The 21,755-nt window shown below is 37.1% G+C and overlaps 1 protein-coding gene and 1 pseudogene across 1 annotated transcript; both read left to right on the top strand.

Annotated features, from left to right (window-relative positions):
• Window positions 1-10,599: 10,599 nt before the first annotated feature.
• On the top strand, window positions 10,600-13,957 carry LOC107702441 (ectonucleotide pyrophosphatase/phosphodiesterase family member 7-like). Its single transcript, XM_016504762.1, has 6 exons — window positions 10,600-10,855; window positions 11,283-11,428; window positions 12,372-13,004; window positions 13,092-13,335; window positions 13,659-13,782; window positions 13,891-13,957. Exons 1-6 carry the CDS (start codon window positions 10,609-10,611, stop codon window positions 13,949-13,951), a joined length of 1,455 nt encoding a protein of 484 aa, XP_016360248.1. The 5' UTR covers window positions 10,600-10,608; the 3' UTR covers window positions 13,952-13,957.
• A 2,533-nt stretch (window positions 13,958-16,490) lies between these two features.
• On the top strand, window positions 16,491-19,244 carry LOC107702440 (ectonucleotide pyrophosphatase/phosphodiesterase family member 7-like; annotated as a pseudogene).
• The last annotated feature ends 2,511 nt before the right edge of the window (window positions 19,245-21,755 follow it).

Raw genomic sequence — 21,755 nt, 5'->3', positions numbered from 1 at the left:
AAAGGTAAAAATCAATTTAAACTTATTGGAAAAGATTAATTTCTGTCACTGCTGTGAACTGACCACCACACAGGATATGAAGAATATAAAACATTTTAGGAGTCAGCTGTCCAGTGTAGTCCTTAAGATATCAGCACAGTAACACTCAGTCAAATTATTGTTATCGATAAAATCTCAGAAAATATTGAGATATAATTTTTTGTCAATATCGCACACCCCTAGCTGCCAGCCGTTCCATGCAATTGGCAGAGCTGAATGTAAAATTTAAAACAGCATACACCATCCTAACAATCACCAAAAAAGAGCTTAACTTTAGGTTGTTTACAAAAGAAATCTGTCAGTTCTTCTCATTTTCTCTCTTCTTCAGCCCTTTCTTTTTCTTGCGGTAGTTATCGGAAAGCAGTGAATGAGTGATGGACAGCTAATATTAACCAATCTAAAATCTGCATTAAAGCTAAGAATGTAAGGATAAAATCTGTTAATATATCATTTGTAGTTGTGATGCTCATAAATTTTTGGTGAGTGCTCCTAAATTTTTGCTGGTGCTCCTAACTTTTTGAAGTTGGGAGCACCAGTGCTACCAAGTAAAAAAGTTAATTTCGAGCCCTGAATATGGTTTAAAACGCATGATTTCAGCGTGATAAACATGATAATCAGAACCAAAACAGATGTTTTTAGCAGGTCCGAGCTGTAATGGCGCAGCTCTATTCTGGAAAAGGGGGCGGGGAGCAGCAGCTCACTTGCATTTAAAGAGACAGGCCCGAAAAACAGCGTGTTTCTGCTTCCACTCAAAATAGACATTTTCAAAATGATATAATAAATGATCTGTGGAGTATTTTGAGCTGAAACTTCACAGACACATTCTGGGGACACCAGAGGCTGATATTACATATTGTAAAAAGGGGCATAATATGTCTCCTTTAATTCTATTTATTTATTGAAGTCTATTTATTGAAGTTTATTTATTGATTGCCTGATCACCTGATTTTTTGACATATCAGTATCCAAGGCTTTATTTATGGTAAAAATAAACAATATCTAAATAAATTTAAAAAATTAAAATTCATACTGAATTAATGTAACTATGAAATCTTTCAATTTTATTTTTGATCCCAGGTGCAACCTTTTTAAAAAATCTACAATATTAATGAAATTTCAATATATTGTTCTGGACATATTGATCATAGCATTACATACATCTCAGAAACACACAAAACTGAGCCTTACCAAAATGTGCACCAGTACGACTGGATCTATCAACATGCAGTCCATTGACTACAAAAAATCCAGTTAAAATGAGAGTCTGGGAACCACTGGGTCCGGAAAAAATTATATCCTCCCCTGACCTAAAGCTGAACTAAACTCCAAACAAAGTCAGATTAACGTTCGTGTTTCCATCTTTAAACACAGTTTCTTAAGAAAGAGTTCAACCTGAGTGGCAGGTAATTAGCCAGCTGCGGCTTTGGTGGAGTTTGAAAAGCCGATGACAGCTTATGTCCCCGTAATAAACAGTGTGAACGGGAGGCAGGAAAGGAAGCCAGCCATACTGCATTCATCTGTTATACTCACAATTAACGCACTTAATTAATGAGAGAGATCTCGGTATTAGATCCGTATGTGACTGCTGCTGTGTAACAACATTTTGCTGTTAAAACTAATTAAGCAATAAGAGTTGAATGCAAAGTGGTGTGGCTCAGAACGCATTTGTCACAAATGAGCGTGAAGGAGGGCTGCGATAATGTCTCACAGCTGCTTCGCCAGCTATACGCCCTCAGTGATATGAGCGCAAATGGCAAAAAACGACAGGAAAACAAACCTGCTACGATAAAGCGTACAACATTATCCATTATATTTTACTATTACTTGTCTGTCCCAGCACCATTTTGTCGCTGATGAGTCACTAGAAGACAAGATGACACATCTCCACAGGAAGCCTCTCTTCTCGCTTGATTACAAACCCCGGTTGACTGATACAACCACTTAACAACTTGTTTTCATAGGTTTCGCACAAACAATATCAATTCACACTTCCTCCGCGCATTCATTTCCCCCAGCGTTATATAGTGAATGCTATCAAGTAGCTATCAGCGAGTGCAACTTTAACGACGTACTGTAAAACAGTGTTTTCAGTCTGTGGTATTTAACAAGCGTTAACCCCCACCCCTTTACCCTTTCAATTCAGGTTCGCCTTCTTCATTAGTTTGGACTGAGTCTTCACCGAGGTAAACCCATAAAAAAGGAGAACTATTAAAAGGCTCAGAACAAGTGTTACAAGGTACCTTTCAAACTTGTAATATGATAGATGAGGATGCTTGACACAGGCCACAGTCTAGTATTTGAGGGCTTAGGATGTGTTATTTGAAGTGCCCGGTGCAGGCTTAAGACTAAACCTAACCAGAGCTTTACCCAGGCTTAGTCCTAATCCTGCTTGCACAGTGCCACATGGAGACCTCCACCCTCTTGGCCAACTACCAGACACGCCGCCTGTTCAGACCAAATAAACGTTGCGAATATAAACTATAGCACGTACAAAATGTAGTTTGCTGTGACTTTGACGCTGGCCCAAACATCCAATTCAAATGCACAAATTTTCTGGAGTGGTATGTTATGGTTTTGACTGTCAATTTTTTCTCTAACTGAGCTGCAACTGAGCAATCCAGTGTACAGTGTTACTTAAAGTTGCGATGATTATCGAAACTGAAAAAATGTAGGGGAGGATGGATTTTACAAAATTGAGGAACAAATTGGGATTTTTAAAGACAAAAGCTGAAATATAATGCATACGCCAACTAAAAAACATGTGTTTGAACGTTTGGCACTCATATAAATAACTAAAATAAATCTCACATTTGGAAGGCCAAACAAAGTAGTTTCGCTTTCACAACGAAACACACGGCGGCTAGAGTGAGCGGAGGCGGGCGGCTAGAGTGAGCAGCGGAGGGAGGGCTTGAGAACGGCACGGCCGGTGGAGTTGCAGCAACCACATGTGATGACCCTGGGCTGGACTCCGCTTCATCCATGGTGAAAGCCGATCCGGCGATCCACAGCGTGAAGTTGATGTATTTCCTCAGCGACCAGCACGGATCAGCTCTAGGCATGACGAAGCGGATATCATTCTCTTTTGGAAGGCCAAACAAAGTAGTTTCGCTTTCACAACGAAACACACAGCGTCTTCACGACATGGCGGCAGCAACAATACTACAGCGAGAATCAAAGTTACGCCTTCTTTCTTTGCATGAACATTTGGGCGGTGTTATGCAAATCTTCCCACATCGTGACGTAGACATGTGGGGGCGTGTTAGAACGAGCCGTTTTAGGTAGGCGTGGTTGACTCTTAAGTTTTATAAAGAATATCTCTTTGGATTTGAGACTTTAGTCTTTGCAACTTTACAGATCTTCTTTATGCACCAAGAGCTTGTGACACTTCAAAGAGAGGAAAAATTAAAATCGCATCATATGACCCCTTTAAAATTAAGAGAGAATTTTTTTTAATTAAAAAATTAAGAGAGTATCATGTCCAATATGCATTAAAGGAATAGTATTTCCAAAAATGAAATTTGCTGAAAATGTACTCACGCTCAGGTCATCTAAGATATAGATGAGTTTGTTTCATCATCAGAACAGGTTTGGAGAAATTCAGCATTGCATCTCACCAATGGATCATCTGCAGTAAATGGGTGCCATCAGAATGAAGGTCCAAACACCTAATAAAAAAGAGCATTTTTATTGGTCATAACTTCTGGAGAGAAAGAATGCAGACACTGGACTAAGATTAAATTTTGTAATGAAATTTTGTATCTGTCAACTCCCTGCTTTGAAAAGCTATGCCTTTTACTGTGTACATATTAGTGTACGCGTTTAAATGATTGGAAAAGTCCTGTATACAAGTATATCTTTCATTTTCACTGGAAAATCTAGTTATGACATTTTGATTAAAAAAAAAACTACAAGGTCAAAAAATGAAACATATGCAAAATAAATCGTTTACAATATGATCTATAACATGCATTTGGAAAATAGATAGGGTGAATTTACATTCCACATTGACTTTTAAAGCTTCATAGGCACAGAATGAAAAACTAGCATTCGCTCTGTCTCTAATACACATGCCTTTCGCTTTCTGTTCATGTATGTAGGTGAATGTAAATGAGAAAAATGAGCCCTGATGACAGTAATAGCTTATCTTCCAAGAGATTAGGTGTTCACCTTGAACTTGTCCCAAGGCCAAAAGCAAAACCCATCTGAGCAACTAGCTGTCAGATGATTTGATTGACTTCAATAAGGTCGCATCATAAAACACTACTGACCAGCCTCCAAGATAAAATACTCTCCGAGTGATATACGAATAGACGTCATTAGCATCGATATGCGATTCTACTATTTCTTATTTCATAAAAGGTCAAAAAGGGAAGTGATTTTAAACTATGTACTGAAGGATGCAGATAGAGTGCTTCTCTAAACACCAACACCACTGTGATTTGACTTAAACAGGTAATATTGACTTGTTAATTGTAGACTCAATTTTGCCAGACCATTTTTGAGACACAAAAAAAAAAGCTCCAAAAAAAGACAACGTTTGGGCACATATGGCTAGTCCAGTCCTGACGGTCAACAAATTTGAGGACCAGAACTAACTGTTGTAGACATCCAATACATTCATGTTAGTCTATAATGGACTTCAAAAATAAAGCAAATGGATCAATATGTGGTTACCAATAATCTAAACAAATGCACACAATGGTTGACATGATTGAATATCGCCATAACTGCTATGAAACAAATGCCTGTATTTCTGGCCATCACGTTCAAATGCTTAAGTTAGGTTGTAATCACTGCTGTCGATCTAAATGGTCCTTTCCATTTACCACCAGTTGTTTCCAATAGTCATCATAATACATTACCATGCCCTCAAACAGCTAGCATCTGACTTGTCTTTAACCTAGCAAGCAGAGGGGGTGGGGGCTGGGGCTGGGAAAGTGCATCATAAACTGCATTATGAAATGAGATGAGTTTTGAGGTCATGAACGTGTGTCACATGGATGTCATAATATAAAACAAGCACATGTGTTTCAGTTATTGAAAGCCTGGGTCAAGACCATGAAATTACCAATAACACAAGCGAATGGAAACTAAGAGGTTGTGCGTGCCATAAATGATGTTCAAATGTTCAAAACATCTTGTAGGTCTAGACTACATTTCTGAGGTCTTTTTAACAAATCTGTATAAAATCTATGGAATTTCTCTCACAAAAAAGGACCCCAATGGGATTTCCTGCAAAAATAAAAGAGAATATTTATTTGTTTGTTTGTTTGCCTGATTCATAACGCCCCTCCCCCATTGTGTTTTTTATTATTTTTGTTGTCGGTAGTATGCACTGATCTATAATAGTCATTATATATAGATCAGTGGTAGTATGGCATAATTTTCATTATAATACTATGTAAAAATTTATTAATTATGAATTCATGGGGTCTTTAAAAGTATAAAGAGAGCACAGTTTACACTAGTATTTTAAAGTGTATCAATAAAATGATATATAGTCCTACAGAATTCAGGCCTGTGCAGTCACAAGACAAGTGACATTATTTTTAAAGGGGTCATATGATGCTGCTAAAAATAACATTATTTGGTTGGCGGCGGCAACAATACTACAGTGAGAATAAAAGTTACGCCTTCTTTCTTTGCGTGAACATTTGGGTGGCGTTATGCAAATCTTCCCACAGAGTGACGTAGGTATGTTGGGGCATGTTAGAACGAGCCGTTTTAGGTAGGTGTGGCTGACTCTTAACTTTTATAAAGAATATCTCTTTGGATTTGAGACTTTAGTCTTTGCAGCTTTACACATCTTCTTTATGCACCAAGAGCTTGTAACACTCCAAAGAGAAAGGAAAAATTGAAATCGCATCATATGACCCCTTTAAGTCCCTATTTAATACCATAGAACAATTTCAGTGGTGACCCTTGTACTTTTAAGCTGGGCTTGTGTTGTAACTTCAAACCATTAAGAAACACCATTTTATAACAATAAAATAAATACAGTGGCTTATGTCATAGCGAATGTACAGTACAAGAGATTCCAAAAAGGCTTACTCACTTCAAACAGACTTCAAACAGTAAACAGACACTACGCCACCAACAAACACATAACGCGATAATGCTCAAGCCTTTAAAATTCAACAAACCCATTCTAGGAGTAATAGAAGAATGAAAAAAAAAAAATCACAGGAAGCACTTATCAAAATAATTTTACAGTTTTTCTCAATTGCTTTGGCACATTTTTCGAAACAATCTTAACATTCTCTAAACTGTGAGTGCAAATGTCACAACTGTTTGCTGGAACTTCAGAACTTTATTGCATGTCTGCAAAATGTAGTTACTCACCCAAAACATTTAATTCATGCTTCAAAACCTAGTTATCGTGTCAGTAATTTGGCCAAGGCCACCAAAATATAAAGTATTTTTGTCATCGTGTGAGTCACACTGGTCAAAATGTTTAGTTGTTTTTTCACCATGACAGTCAACCATGGAAATGAAGGTTTTATAAAAAAAAATCTGATATTTGTTGAGAAGAGTCAATAGTACAGAAAAAAAAGAAAAAAAAAAGTATATGAACATTTGTATTTATACAGTACATTTTTATGGAATATACATGCGTGTATACCAATTTTTCATAATTGAATGGATCGTTTTGAATGTGATGGCTTACACGATGAAAAATGATTGAGAAGTTGTGAAGAGTTTGACAGTTTAAGTGAGAATCGGCTCATCAGTTTTGATCAACAAGCCATATGCAATTAGTTGTTGTGCAAACTGCAGACAATTGTACTTACTGTTTGCACACATGTGCCAAAGCATTTGCAATTTGCTCAAATCAATAAGAAATTCCAATCTGATGTGAACAAGAAGCTAATTGTTCAGAGATCTGAACTTATTGTTTCGGGAAAAAAAGTTTAATTCGAGAATTGAGCCAAAGCAATTGAGAAAAACTGTAAGTGAAATCAGCCCTCGTTTAATCCGGCGGCAATCATTCTTCCGCACTCGCCGAGCGATGTTTATCTAATAATATTTACGTAGGATTGCGTAACCCATGCAAGGCCTCTGCTTGGAAGACCACACCCACATTTACAATCTAAAGTAACCAAACATTAAGGGGTGGAGCTGAGACGCAATATCAAGGACTAAATTCTGATTGGATAAAATTCTCAGCAATAGGCTATTCGTTAGGAAACAATAGAAAGAATTTTGATAGAAATTGATGGAAAATAAATGAGCGAAAAAGATAAATGAGAATCAAAAGTGTATGTATGTATGTTAGTCATCTTCACAACTGTGGCAAATGACTTTACAACGTTTTTAATATTTAAAAATGACAAAAATGACAAACCCCTTATGGGTCTTTCTGCAACTAAGGGCACTTTTGACTCTCCAAAATTGGAGAAAAAAAAAATCAACCCCTGTGAATTTTAATTTTAACCATCAGAGTCTGTAATACATATAAAAAGGTTTTCAACTCTTCTTCATTATATACATTTTTCTTTTTTAATTTCTATAAAAAATGTAATATATTTCAATATAGATTTTTCACATTTTGTGCAGTTTTGTAAATACTGATATTAAAAAATAAAATACAAAATAGGGGATTTCATGGTTTTCTCTATGCCATGTAAAATTTAGACAGTAACCTTAGGTGTCAATTGTTTCCATACATATATATTTAACATAGCTTTTTATGACAGATGTTGCAATTTCAATGTGTAAATCATCTCAACTTAAGTGTTAAAATGTTTTTTTGCAAATAAAATTATGAAAACAATTAAATAAAGCATAGCTGCGGTAATGACATCTTGAGTCGGTAAGGATACAATGTTAAAGTGCCATGAAATAAAAAACAGGCTACTGCAGAACAACAGTAAAAGAAACAGAAAACATTTAAACTGAATATTTGTAATTTAATATACAGTAAACCTTGAACTTGTGTCTGCCGCAACACAAGGTCTTTACCACAACACCTAAATTTGCTGTGGTAAAGACATGTTGTGGAAATGACATTTTTGCTAATATTGCAGCTAATTGGCAGCTAGCAAGGTCTACTACATTAGTTTGGACTCTTAGCATCTTAAAGGGGTCATATGATGCTGCTAAAAAGAACATTATTTGGTGTATTTGGTGTAATGAAATGTGTTTATGCGGTTTAAGGTTCAAAAAACACATTATTTTCCACATACTGTACATTATTGTTTCTCCTCTATGCCCCGCCTTTCTGAAACGCGTCGATTTTTACAAAGCTCATCGGTCTGAAAAAGCGAGGTGTGCTCTGATTGGCCAGCTATCCAGTACGTTGTGATTGGCCGAATTCCTCAAGCGTGTGACGGAAATGTTACGTCCCTTACCATATTGTGATGCCTGCGGCAACCACATGTGACGACCCCGGGCTGGACTCCGCTTCGTCCACGGTGAAAGCCGATCCGGCGATCCAGCACGGATCAGCTCCAGGCATGACGAAGTGATATCGTCCTCTTTCGGAAGGCCAAACAAAGTAGTTTCACTTTCACAACGAATCAAACATTTGGGCGGCATTATGCAAATCTTCCCACATCGTGACGTAGATATGTGGGGGCGTGTTAGAACGAGCCATTTTAGGTAGGCGTGGCTGACTTAAATTTTATAAAGAATATCTCTTTGGATTTGAGACTTTAGTCTTTGCAACTTTACAGACCTTCTTTATGCACCAAGAGCTTGTAACACTCCAAAGAGAAAGGAAAAATTTAAATCGCATCCTATGACCCCTTTAAATTATTACTAATTTTAAGACAATTGCATTTAGTAAGACACGCTAGTGGGTCCCAGCCCACTACTGTCCTAAAGGCGGCGTTTGTACAGCTATAATCATGCAGATTGGTCCTACATGATTTCCTATTAACATTATACCAGATATATTAATTATAAAAACAGTCCAGCAGTAAGACTTTAAAAAGACTTGCAAAAATCTTTCAGAAATCTGTATTTTCCAAAAGGTGCTTTACAATAAAAATCCTGCAGGAATTCTTCTCTATATCCCACATGATAAGCAAGTGGACAAACCTACAGGCCACATGTAGAAAGCACCCTAAACTGGCTGTAGGATTTTTATTCTGTACTGTTTGGTTCCTTCAAGATTTCAGCACACAGAACCAGACAGGACTCCTGAGGGTAACCAGGACAGAAACTAAAAGGTGTCTGGCGCCATCAAGTGGCTGTAATAGGAAACTCAACTACCAGTCATTTTAAGTGAAGGTAATCATTTGGATATATATGAATCATTAAGCGCACTTTTTTAAAGCTTTTTATGTCTTCCCAGAGGTCCAGAAGTTCCAGCCACTGCTATCCCAGAGATTTCTGTAATGACTTCCCATGAAGTTCCTGTCATGGCTCCAACAAGAGCCATGCAGTCTAGTCCCAGCGTTCCTTTAAAGCTCTGGAGGTGGCTGACAGGCACAAAAAAACAGGATTTACAGGGGGAGACTGAAAAGTAAAGAAATAACAAACATTTGTATAACTTTGAAGCTGAAGAACTCAATTCATTGTTCAGTGTTCTCCGGGGTGACAGGGTTTACATCTAGTTTCAAACAACTTATATCCCAAAATGATCACAATCTGCCATATTGATCAATCATCTTGTAGATACTACACACATTTTTGTCTTAATTAAACGCTTTCTGGAATGAGAAAGTAATTTGGTTGGGAAGGCAGCAACCTGCATTTATTCATTCTGAAAGTGTCTTCCTTTCACATACGTTACAAATTGTGTCTAAGTTAATTTTTCAACGTTCATAAATCAGAAACGTGAGAACACTGAATCTCAACAATGTACTGAGTTTGAGTATTTCTGTCATAGACACAACTCCCTCTGGTGGACAAGTTCGTACAGCACACGAGGTGTAACAATTTAGTCGTCTGTTAAAGCAACCATCAGGTAAAATGAATATGTAAGGCACAGATGGAAAATCTGGACTCAGTCTTATAACTCCTCAGGACAAAGTTTGGGAAACAACAAAAAAGTAAGGCCAGGCACACTTTAGCACACTATTAACAGTACAAAAAATTGAGGTTCTAAAGATTTTCAATAATGTTTCATACACCTACCCTCAGACAGCGATTTTCTCATAACTGTTAGCCCATGTTTTATATAGACTGTTGGTTCAAGTGCTGTATTAGGTGTGGAGTAGTAGGAAAGAATGGTGAAGCCTGAACTCTAGGTCACCAACAATGATAAACTGATGCTAAATTTTATTCCAAACCAATTTTACAAGATAGGTAGTTCACCAACTAGAAACTCACCGTCATATAGCCTACATTTAATACTGTAAGCCATGAACTATAAAACTATATGAAAAAGATCTGAGTAATTGCTTGTGCCCTATAACTTCTGATAAGACTGTGCGATAATGCAAGATAACAAACATGCAATCCATTCCATAAACCTCAATGATAATGTGAACTTAAGTCTGCAAAAACTGATGGCAAAGCACCTAGTCAAAAGAATAAAGAGCAAAGAGCAGAGAAATTCATAACTATCAGATGAAAAGCAAGGCCGTTTCTGTGTAAAACAGTACTAGTGGAATACCTGTCATGTTACTGGCACTGAGCATTTTGCTGCTTATATTCCCTGCGAATCTCTCTGCTCCAACCAGAGATCTCTGCACCAAAGGCAAAAACAAACTACTGCTGACCATCTTTGATGGGTTCAGGTGGGACTACGACCGAGATGTGGACACCCCAAGCTTGGACAAAATGGCTGAGGAAGGAGTCAAGGCAGCATATGTCACTCCACCTTACCTGACCATCACTAGTCCTACACACTTCACCCTGTTATCTGGTAAGGAGAAACGACAACGATGATTTTTTTAGACTACGTTTTAGATCATTTATGGTTACCCTAAAGCTTAAAAGCCTTATGCCAAATAATAATACATGCCTCAGACTCTTCATATCAAAACAAACTGTTAAATAGCATCTATTGTATCCAACAGTTAAGATATTTATGATACATTAGTAATTAATCAACTAATTAATAGCAGTATTTTACAAAAAAATTACTAAAGATTTTAATGAAAATGCTTTAATTTGAAATTAATTTCAGATTTTTTGTTATAGTTGTTTGTTTTCCATTTTCATGTTTCACGTTTTTCTGAAATATGTATGAGAATGGATGTCATTCCAAATGTTCAGACACAAAAATGCATACAGAACTCATAGAACCAACAATCTAATGTTTATTTTTATTTAATTCATTTTTTTCCTAGGAAGGTACATTGAGAACCATGGTGTGATTCATAATGTGTGGTTTAACACAACCACACGACAAAGGAAAGAGTACTACATGACGCAGTTTGTGGATGAATACTGGGATAATGGCAGTCTACCCATTTGGATCACTGCTCAAAGACAGGTACATCTCAAACCCCAGACAAAAATACTTCTTGGTGACGTTGCAAAGGGATCTCATTATAATATTACTGCCCCTTAATCTGTAAGTTTCCACCCACTACGCAGTCATTTTGATTTTGTAAGCGACAACGGTGTACTAGCTCTAAAGCCATGGCGAAAGTTTGAGCAAAACATACTAACTGTTCTGCCTTTGTCTGCACAGACGAGCACAGAACACTATTTAGATCTAAAATAAACATCTGATTTATTTCCCAGCAGTTTACCTTCACAGACATAACTGACTGTTTTGTCTCGTGTGTTTTTAACGTAAACTTGTGTGTGTGAATGAGAACTTAGTTTAGTACTCACATGCTGTGTCGTGGCCGCTTTCTGTCCGTGTGCTTCGGATGTGTGCTCTCAGAAAACCGTATATATCAGAAGTTTAAACTCATATGGTTTAAACCGCATGATTTCAGCACGATTTACATGATAATCACAACCATAACAGATGTTTTTATCTGCGCTGTTATCTCCGCCTACTGGAGACTTTTTCAGGCTTCTGATTGTCCAACATAGCTTTACAGTTGAGGTTATATTGCCACCTGTTGGTTGGCATGCTCTTGACAGTGCTTCATAGCATGCATTTGCATTTTCATGTGGACGGAGATTTTTTTAAAAACGGAAGAAGGAAAAACACCCGTGTACGTGTGGACATGGCCTCAAAATAGGTATTTTCAAAATGATATAATAAATGATCTGTGGAGTATTTTGAGCTGAAACTTCACAGACACATTCTGGGGACACCAGAGATTTATATTACATATTGTAAAAAGGGACATAATATGTCTCTTTTAAGTTATCATCTTTGAAATCTATGTTAAGAGCAAGTTACAATAGCATCACCATAAACCACCATAATCTTTCTGGAGATTTCTGTACACTAAATCTTATGTGCCTTTTCTTAGGGTCTTAAAACAGGATCTTTACACTTCCCTGGCACTGCGGCCTCTTACCAGAAAGAAACAATTCAGGTGAGAGAGGTAGAACCAAGAGCCTATGACTACACCAATGAGACGGCATGGAGGGAAAATGTAGATAAAGTCATGAAGGAATGGTTTAAAGATCAAGACTTAGACTTTGTAACTTTGTATTTTGGTGACCCAGATGAAACTGGCCACAAGCATGGGCCCGATTCTTCTGAGCGCCGTGAGGCAGTCAAAAAAGTTGACCGAACTGTGGGCTACATACGGAAAACTGCTGAGAAACACGGACTCAGCGACCATCTGAATATAATCATCACAGCTGACCATGGCATGGCCACTGTGTTTAAAGGAGGGCAAGTAAAAGAAATAGTTCTCACTGACATTCCAGGGTTCTCTTACAAAGATCTGCAGTTCCACCTGTTGGACTATGGACCTTCTGCGATGCTCTTGCCCAAAGAAGGGATGCTTGACAAGGTTTATCAAGCCTTGAAAGGAGGTCATCCAAGCCTTCACGTTTATAAAAAAGAAGACATGCCTGCTCGACTGCATTACTCCAAACATCCACGTATCCTACCCATCATTCTTTTCGCAGACCCAGGATATGTCATCAATGGGGTGAGGATTCAGTAAACACCTATAATGGACAGAATAAACAATAATGCATGGAAAACATTATGCTATATGTTCTAAATGTTCTTCCAGTTTTACCCACTTCAGACCAATAAAGGGGAGCACGGCTATGACAATGAGGACATGGACATGAAGCCTTTCTTCAGGGCAGTGGGACCAGATTTCCACAGAAACTTGTTGGTTGGACCATTTGAGACCGTTAATGTTTACCCTCTAATGTGCCACTTACTGGGCATAAAGCCAGAAATCAATGACGGGTCACTGGATAACACCCGACACATGCTGATATCCAATGGAGAGTCATGTGATTCTGGAGGTAGATCTAAATAAAAGTTTTTCAACTGTTTCTAAATTCAAGAAAATAAAAGTGGTTTGTTGACTGGTAAATATTTATTCATCATGTTGACATTTTGTCCCATTTAGTCTATAATATAAAACATAATATCTGTGTTGCCGTAAGTGAACTTCTGAGTTAGCTTGATAAGATATACAGTAGGTGCCTCTCTTTAATCCTATATTAATTACATTAACATACAGTACACAGCGACCCAATTCATCTTATCATCAATGACATAACTTTCAGGTGAATCAATAAAATAATTTAATTCACAATACTTTTTTCCCCCCTTTTTCTCACAGACGTTGCCGAGTCGAGTCTTCAGAATGTGTTCATTGGTCTTGCTGCTGTTGCTGTATTTTTATTGCTTGTGTTTGTGGTTGTTACATCCTACAACGGATATAAAAGATGTAAAATTAATCCAAAGTACGGCACAGAGCTACATTAAGACTTGTTATTATTATTTTTTAAGTTTTTTTTTTTTTACAGTTTTGTGAAGATCTGATGCATTTCTTTACCTTAACTCTCCAACAGAGTGAAAGGCATAGAAGATGAGGATGAGATGAAAGCCGACTCCAAGCAAACATCATTCTAAGAGGGACAATCAATTTTTTTCTTAAAAGGTCAAAGACAAAACATTTGAACTGCAGAATTTCTATTACTTTTAAGAAAGTCTAATATTGTTCAGACTTCTAATATCATATAAAGGAGGTGGATCATTATTTATATTAACAGATACCTTTATCTCCAATAAAAAGAGCATAAAATAAGCCACTTATTATTACATTTGTTTTCAATAGTCATCATAATATACCCTTAAACGGCTAGCATTTGACTGAATTTCATAGGTGAGGGTGGGAGAGTGCATCATAAAATGCATTGTGAAATTAAATGTGTTTTGGACTCATGAATGTGTATCACATGAATGCATCCATATTAGCATGTGCACTTCAGTTATTGAAAGACTGGGTCAAGATCATGAAATTACCAGTATCAAAAAAATCAAGCTGATGCAAAGCATATACTGTATGTGTGTCAGACAGCTCTGCATAATACCAGAAAAGAAACTGGACTGCAAATTTGAGGGACTGGAGATCTTGTAGTATTACAAGTTTAGAACAAAAACATCTATCCAGTATTTTTTATAGGTGCTTATGTAATATAATATAAAGAAACAGCAATGAAATACTGTCTGTGAGTGAATATAATATGAATATAAAATGAAAATATTTTTGAACTCAAACCTCTCATTTCAAAGAGTATATTATTCTTTTTTTAAGAGAGAGAGTCAAGTTTTTATGCGTTAATTTTCTGTTGAAATCAACATAAAAGCTACATAACTTGCATAATAACATAACTTTTAAGTTTTCTTTGACTGAACATAATGGAAGCCAGTGAAATATACTCATGCATCATGGATGAGCAAATTATGTCAAAAAGAAAGGCCTCAAACAGAGGAAAACACCATTGAGCGGCCCATTTAAGGTCTTGACTTCTAACTATAATTGAAATGCTTCACAATGGCCTCAAAAGAGCAATTCACACCAGAGTTTTATAAAGAAGAACAGTACAAAATTACTCCCGATTCTTGTGCAGGTCTGAACCACAATTTAGAGGATTACCCTAAATTAGATAAAGAACATGAAACTACCACTCAAATGCATTACCATACTCATAACACAGAGATTCCTTTGTGCCACATATTTACAATTTCAAATGTGCATCATTTCAAAATCAAATAATCCAAAGAATATGCATAAATATTGTGTGGTTACAAAAGGGGTCCTATTATGCTTTTTCACTTTTTCAACTTTAGTTAGTCTGTAATGTTGCTGTTTGAGCATAAAAAGATCTGCAAAGTTACAAAGCTCAAAGTCCACTTCAAAAGGAGATATTTTATTTAACAGAAATCACTTTCCAAAAACTACAACGAACGACTCGTTTGGACTACAATGCATATTTTCCAGGATTTGTGACATCACAAATACCAACGAATGGGACGAGACCTTGTTGAGCTGCACTAGAGAAGGCAACGAGTGTTATCAGTATGTCGGAGACATGCTAGCTTTCCCAAGGCAGACGAACTTAGAGTGGTTATAATCATCCGGGTTTAAATCATGCTCAAATTGATTTGATTTTGACGCAATATTTACACTTAAGCACCAGCGTGCAGGTCTGAGTGTGCAGTTGGGCCTCCGGGCCTGCAGCTTCACCCTACTCACTATTCGAGCCGTTCATGCCAGACTGGGGAGAGAGGCATTGTAATAATGTAAAATATGTGAAAAATGTGTTTTTCGAACAACCTAGTATGAGAGCCTGTTCTAGTACACCCCCAAAACTAAATTAAGACTTTGTAAAAGAGCATAATAGGACCCCTTACAAACAATGGAAATACATTTTGTCATCAATGACAATGCATAACTTAACATAACCTGGTGGTTAAAGAACTAGAATGCAGGATTCCAAGTCGAAAAAGACCAGAAAGAATGTTCAAGCTGTTTAGTGTTGGTCCAGCTGGTGAAGCTGGTTATCCAAAAAAACTGTGCTAGGTAAGACTGGTGGGAATAAACCACAGCAATTTGTGGTGGTCATTTCAGCAGGGATGATTCCCAAGTTGGTTAAGAAATTAGTCAACAACTAAAGGGCCACAGTACTGTTCACACTTATACAGTTTTTGCAAAGAAACAGCCCTTATGCAGCTTCCATTCTATACTGTAGCTCACCTTTTGAAGCACTGTCTGATTGATAAAGTCCAAATGCTTAGTTGTTCCATCCCAAATGCACAAGCATAGATAAATAACTCGCTTAGTCTAATTACTGTTTAGACGCTTATCTTTACCTTCACACAATACAGCCTTGACAGAAAACACCGTTTCATTATATAAGCAGTGAGCTGTAAATCAGAGAAATGCTTTTCAGAAAAGAGCTGTATAATTGCTTTTGTCCCATAACTTCTGATAAGCCACTTGATAAGATACCAAAAGATAGCATAAGCATGTAATTCATCTCATAAACATCAATAATGTGAATTTTATTGTGCAGAAAGGGTTGGCAAAAAAAAAAAACGACAAAAGGAGCAGTCAAAATCTGAGTCTGTTAGATCAGGAACAACCATCAGACCAGCCAGAGAAAAGCAAGATTGTTACATCAACAGTAGTAGTGGAATACCTGTCATGTTATTGGCACTGAGTGTTTTGCTGCATATATTCCCTGTGACTCTTTCTGCTCCAGTCAGAGATCGCTGCACCACAGGCAAAAACAAACTACTACTAATCAGCTTTGATGGGTTCAGGTGGGACTACGACCGAGATGTGAACACCCCCAACCTGGACAAAATGGCTGAGGAAGGAGTCAAGGCAGCATACGTCACTCCACCTTTCCTGACCATCACTAGTCCTACACACTTCACCCTGTTATCTTCTAAACATTTCTAATTTAAAGTAAATAGATTCAAAATTTAAGTTTTAGATACATGCTACATTCCAATAGTGTCAATATCTATGGTGAATTAGTTCTTAATGAAACCACTGAATATTTACCTGTATATGTAAACATGCTAACATTTGGCATAAATATTATATTTGGCATATAATATTTTAACTTTGAAGAATTTATTTATTTTTACTTCTATAAAAAAAAATCACAAAAAGCCTAAATGTGTATTTATGCATCTTTTTATTAAATAAATAATAAAAATTATGCAGACTAAATTATGTCTGCTCCGACCCACCTTAGTCCCTAGTAATCACAGTATACAGTTGAAATTGCTGTGGAAATTCATTTATGCCACATCTGAGCATCTAGCTACCAATGCTAATGTCGGGTTTGATTTCTAAAGAGCACACAAACTGATAAAACGTCTCAGGTTACGTATGTAACCATAATTACACACGAGGTTCAGAGCCGGTCACGCTGAAGGGCATTCCCCTAGCGTTTTCCGACGCAGCTCGAGTTCCTGAAGAGGAACATATACAGTATAGCATGAATGCAATGGAAAAATGTGTTGGATATATGTAACTGCCAAATGTACGAACACAAATGTAATATTCTGGAGAAGTCTCAGCAGAACACATAACTCCTAAAATTAGTTACACTGAAAAATATCAATTTTTCCCCTGGAAGGTACATTGAGAACCATGGTGTGATTCATAACAATTGGTTCAATACAACCACACAAGAGAAGAAACAATACTACATGACACAGTTTGTGGATGAATACTGGGATAATGGCAGTCTACCCATTTGGATCACTGCTCAAAGACAGGTACATCTCAAAAAGCTTGACACAAAAGCTTTAGTATATTTTGTATACTATATCACATCCTAACCAAATTTGTAAATTTGTCCTTTCTTAGGGTAAAAAAACAGGATCCTTACACTTCCCTGGTACTGCGGCCACTTACCAGAATGAAACAATCCAAGTGAAGGAGGTGGAACCGAGGTTTTATGACCACACCGATGAGAGCATGGAGGGAGAAAGTAGACAAAGTCATGAAGGAATGGTTTAAAGATCAAGACTTGGATTTTGTCACTTTGTATTTTGGAGACCCAGATTCTACTGGCCACAAGTACGGGCCGATTCTCCCGAGTGGTGCGAGGCGGTCAAGAAAGTTGACCGAACTGTGGGCTACATACAGGAAACTGCTGAGAAACACGGACTCAGTGACCATCTGAATATAATCATCACAGCTGACCATGGCATGACCACCGTGTTCAAAGGAGAGGACGTAAAAGAAATAATACTAACTGACATCCCTGGATTCTCTTCGAAAGATCTGAAATTCCACATGGTGGACTATGGACCTTCTGGGCTGCTGTTGCCCAAAGAAGGGATGCTTGACAAGGTTTATCAAGCCTTGAAAGGAGGTCATCCAAACCTTCACGTTTACAAGAAAGAAGACATGCCTGCCCGACTGCATTACTCCAAACATCCACACATCCTGCCCATCGTTCTCCATGCAGACCCAGGATATGTCATCAATGGGGTGAGCATGAAGTAAACACCTAATGGACACAGTAAATATACATGGACAACATTATGCTATATGTGATAATTTCATATGTTCTAAATGCTATTCCAGTTCTACGTATTCCAGACCTACAAAGGGAAACACGGCTATGACAATGAGGACATGGACATGAAGCCTTTCTTCAGGGCAGTGGGACCAGATTTCCACAGAAACTTGTTGGTTGGACCATTTGAGACAGTTAATGTTTACCCTCTAATGTGCCACTTACTGAGGATAAAGGCAGAAATCAATGACGGGTCACTGAATAACACCCGACACATGCTGTTATCTGATGGAGAGTCGTGTGATTCTGGAAGTAAATCCAAATGAAAGCTTTTCACCCGCTTCTAAATCTGATACTAGAAAACACAATGGTTATTTGACAGGTAAATATTTAAACATCAGGCTAACATTTTGTCCCATTTAGTCTATAATATAAAACATAATAGCTGTGTTGCACATAAGTAAACTTTGAGTTAGCTTGATAAGATATACAGTAGGTGCCACTCTTCAGACCATAAATTATATAACATTCAGGTCAATCAATAAAACTAGTTTAATTCACAATACTTTGTTCTCTCTCTCTCTCTCTCTCTCGAGTCGAGTCTTCAGAATGTGTTCATTGGTCTTGCTGCTGTTGCTGGATTTTTATTGCTTATGTTTGTGGTTGTTACATCCTACAACGGATATAAACGATGCAAAATGACTCCAAAGTACGGCACAGAGCTACATTAAGACTTGTTACTTGTTCTTTTTGGGACAGTTTTTGTCTGTTTTGTGAAGATCTGATGCATTTCTTTATCTTTACTCTCCTACAGAGCAAAAGACATAGGAGACGAGCATGAGATGAAAGCCGACTCCAAGCAAACATCGTTCTAAGAGGGACAACTGATTTTTTCTTATAAGGTTAAAGACAAAAACATTTTGAACTGCAGAAATTCTAACTTTTAAGAAAGTTTATAATATTGTTCAGACCTCTAACATCATAAAAATGAGGTGGATCATTATTTATACTAATAGATATCTTTATCTCCAATGGAAGAGAATAAGATAAGTCAAGTCAAGTCACCTTTATTTATATAACGCTTTTATCAGTACAGATTGTGTCAAAGCAACTGTACAGCATTAATTAGGAAAATATTGTGTCAATAATGCAAAATGATAATAGTAAACACTCAATTTTCAGTTAAAGGCAGTTCATCGTTGAATTCAGTGATGTCATCATCCAGCTCAGTTCAGTTTAAATAGTGTCTGTGCAATCAAGTCGACGATATCGCTGGAAATTAAGTGTCCCCAACTAAGCAAGCCAGAGGCGACAGCGGCAAGGAACCGAAACTCCATCGGTGACAGAATGGAGAAAAAAACCTTGGGAAAAACCAGGCTCAGTCGGCGGGGGCAGTTCTCCTCTGACCAGACGAAACCAGCAGTTCAATTCCAGGCTGCAGCAATGGTCTCTATACTCTGTCCAAAAGTTTTACTGTAAGTTTTACATTTGTTTTCAATAGTCACTTAATACATCACCAAAACAGCTAGCATTTGACTGAACTAAGTAGGTGATGGTGGGAGAGTGCATCATAAAATGCATTATGAAATTAAATGTGTTTTGGGGTCATGAATGTGTATCACATGAATGCAGCCATATTAGCACGTGCACTTCGGTTATTGAAAGCCTGGGTCAAGATCATGAAATTACCAGTACCAATAATGCAAGTTGATGGAAAGCATGTATATGTGTGTGTGTGTGTGTGTGTGTGTGTGTGTGTGTGTGTGTAATAACACTGAATAGAGATGGGATTGTGGATTTTAAGGATTAAAGAGCTTGTACTTTGAATATTTTGAAGACCTATAAGTTTAAAACTAAAATATCTGTCCAGTATTTTTGTGTTTCTTATATAATATAAATAAAGATAGGAAACTGTTGTATTCTCTTTTCTTTATCTTGGTCTGAACATAATGGAGGCCAGAGAAATATACTCATGCATCATTGATGAGCAAAGTATGGAGAAGTGAAAGGCCTCAAACAGAAGAAAACACCATGGAATGGCCATGTCAAAGCCCTGACCTTAACTGTGATTGAAATGCTTCACAATGACCTCAAAAAAGCAATTCACACCAGAGATTTATAAAGAAGAATAGTACAAAATTAGGTCACACTTTATATTAGGTGGCCTTAACTACTATGTACTTACATCAAAAAATAAGTACAATGTACTTATTGTGTTCATATTGTATTGCAAAACACTTTTGCTGCTATTGAGGTGGGATACGGGTAAGGTTAGGGACAGGTTTGTTTGTATGGGCAGGTTTAAGGGGTGGGTTAAGGTGTAAGGGATGGGTCAACAGTGTAATTATAAATGTAATTACAGAAATTAATTACATATAGGTATTTTTAAAAAGATAAGAACAATGTAAAAACATGTATATGTACACAATAAGTGCATTGTACCAAATTATTAATTTAAATGTAAGTACATAGTAGTTAAGGCCACCTAATATAAAGTGGGACCCAAGATTACTCCTGACTCTTGTGCAGGTCTGAACCACAATTTAGAGGATTACACTAAATTAAATTAGGAACATGAAACTACCACTCAAATGCATTACCATACTCATAACACAGACATTCCTTTGGGCCACATATTTACAATTTAAAATGTGCATCATTTCAAAATCAAATAAACCGAAGAATATGCATTAATATTGTGTGGTTACAAATAATGGAAATACCTTTTGTCATCAATGACCATTCATAAGTTAACATAAACTGGTGCTTAAAGAACTAGACTGCAGGATTCCATGCCGAAAAGACCAGCCGGAATGTCCAAGCTGTTGGTCCAGCTGGTGAAGATGATTCCCAAGTTGGTTAAGAACAGAAATTAGTCAACAACTCAAGGGCCACAGTACTGTTTACATGCAGAAAGATTTTGCAAAGAAACAGCACTTATGCAGCTTACATTCTATACTGTAGCACACCTTTTTAAGCACTGTCTGATTGATAAAGTCCAAATACTTAGTTTTTAGTCATTTCAAATGCACAAGTGTAGATAAATAGCTCACTTAGGCAATGAGTCTAATGACTGGTTAGACACTTATCTTTACCTTCACACAATACAGCCTTGATAGAAAACACCATGTTTCATTATATAAGCAGTGAGCTGTAAATCATAGAAATGTTGTTCAGAAAAGAGCTGTATAATTGCTTTTGTCCCATAACTTCTGATAAGCCACTTGATAAGATACCAAAAGATAGCATAAGCATGTAATTCACCTCATAAACATCAGAAATGTGAACTTTAGTGTGCAGAAAGTGATGGCAAAAACAGACAAAAGGATCAGTCAAAAGATGAGGCTGTTAGATCAGAAACAACCATCAGACCAGCCAGAGAAAAG

The sequence above is a fragment of the Sinocyclocheilus anshuiensis genome, unplaced genomic scaffold (assembly GCF_001515605.1).
Source record: "Sinocyclocheilus anshuiensis isolate Anshui unplaced genomic scaffold, SAMN03320099.WGS_v1.1 scaffold190, whole genome shotgun sequence".
In the NCBI taxonomy this organism is placed as follows: domain Eukaryota; kingdom Metazoa; phylum Chordata; class Actinopteri; order Cypriniformes; family Cyprinidae; genus Sinocyclocheilus; species Sinocyclocheilus anshuiensis.
The sequence above is the reverse complement of the archived record's forward strand: the minus strand, read 5'-3'. Positions and strand labels throughout refer to the sequence as shown.

Excerpts from the sequence above, each read along its gene's own strand:
- LOC107702441 (XM_016504762.1), top strand. The coding sequence starts at position 10,609 with ATGTTACTGGCACTGAGCATTTTGCTGCTTATATTCCCTGCGAATCTC. Across the intron at positions 11,429-12,371 it reads GGATCACTGCTCAAAGACAG|GGTCTTAAAACAGGATCTTT; the intron begins GTACATCTCAAA and ends GCCTTTTCTTAG. Across the intron at positions 13,005-13,091 it reads CAGGATATGTCATCAATGGG|TTTTACCCACTTCAGACCAA; the intron begins GTGAGGATTCAG and ends ATGTTCTTCCAG.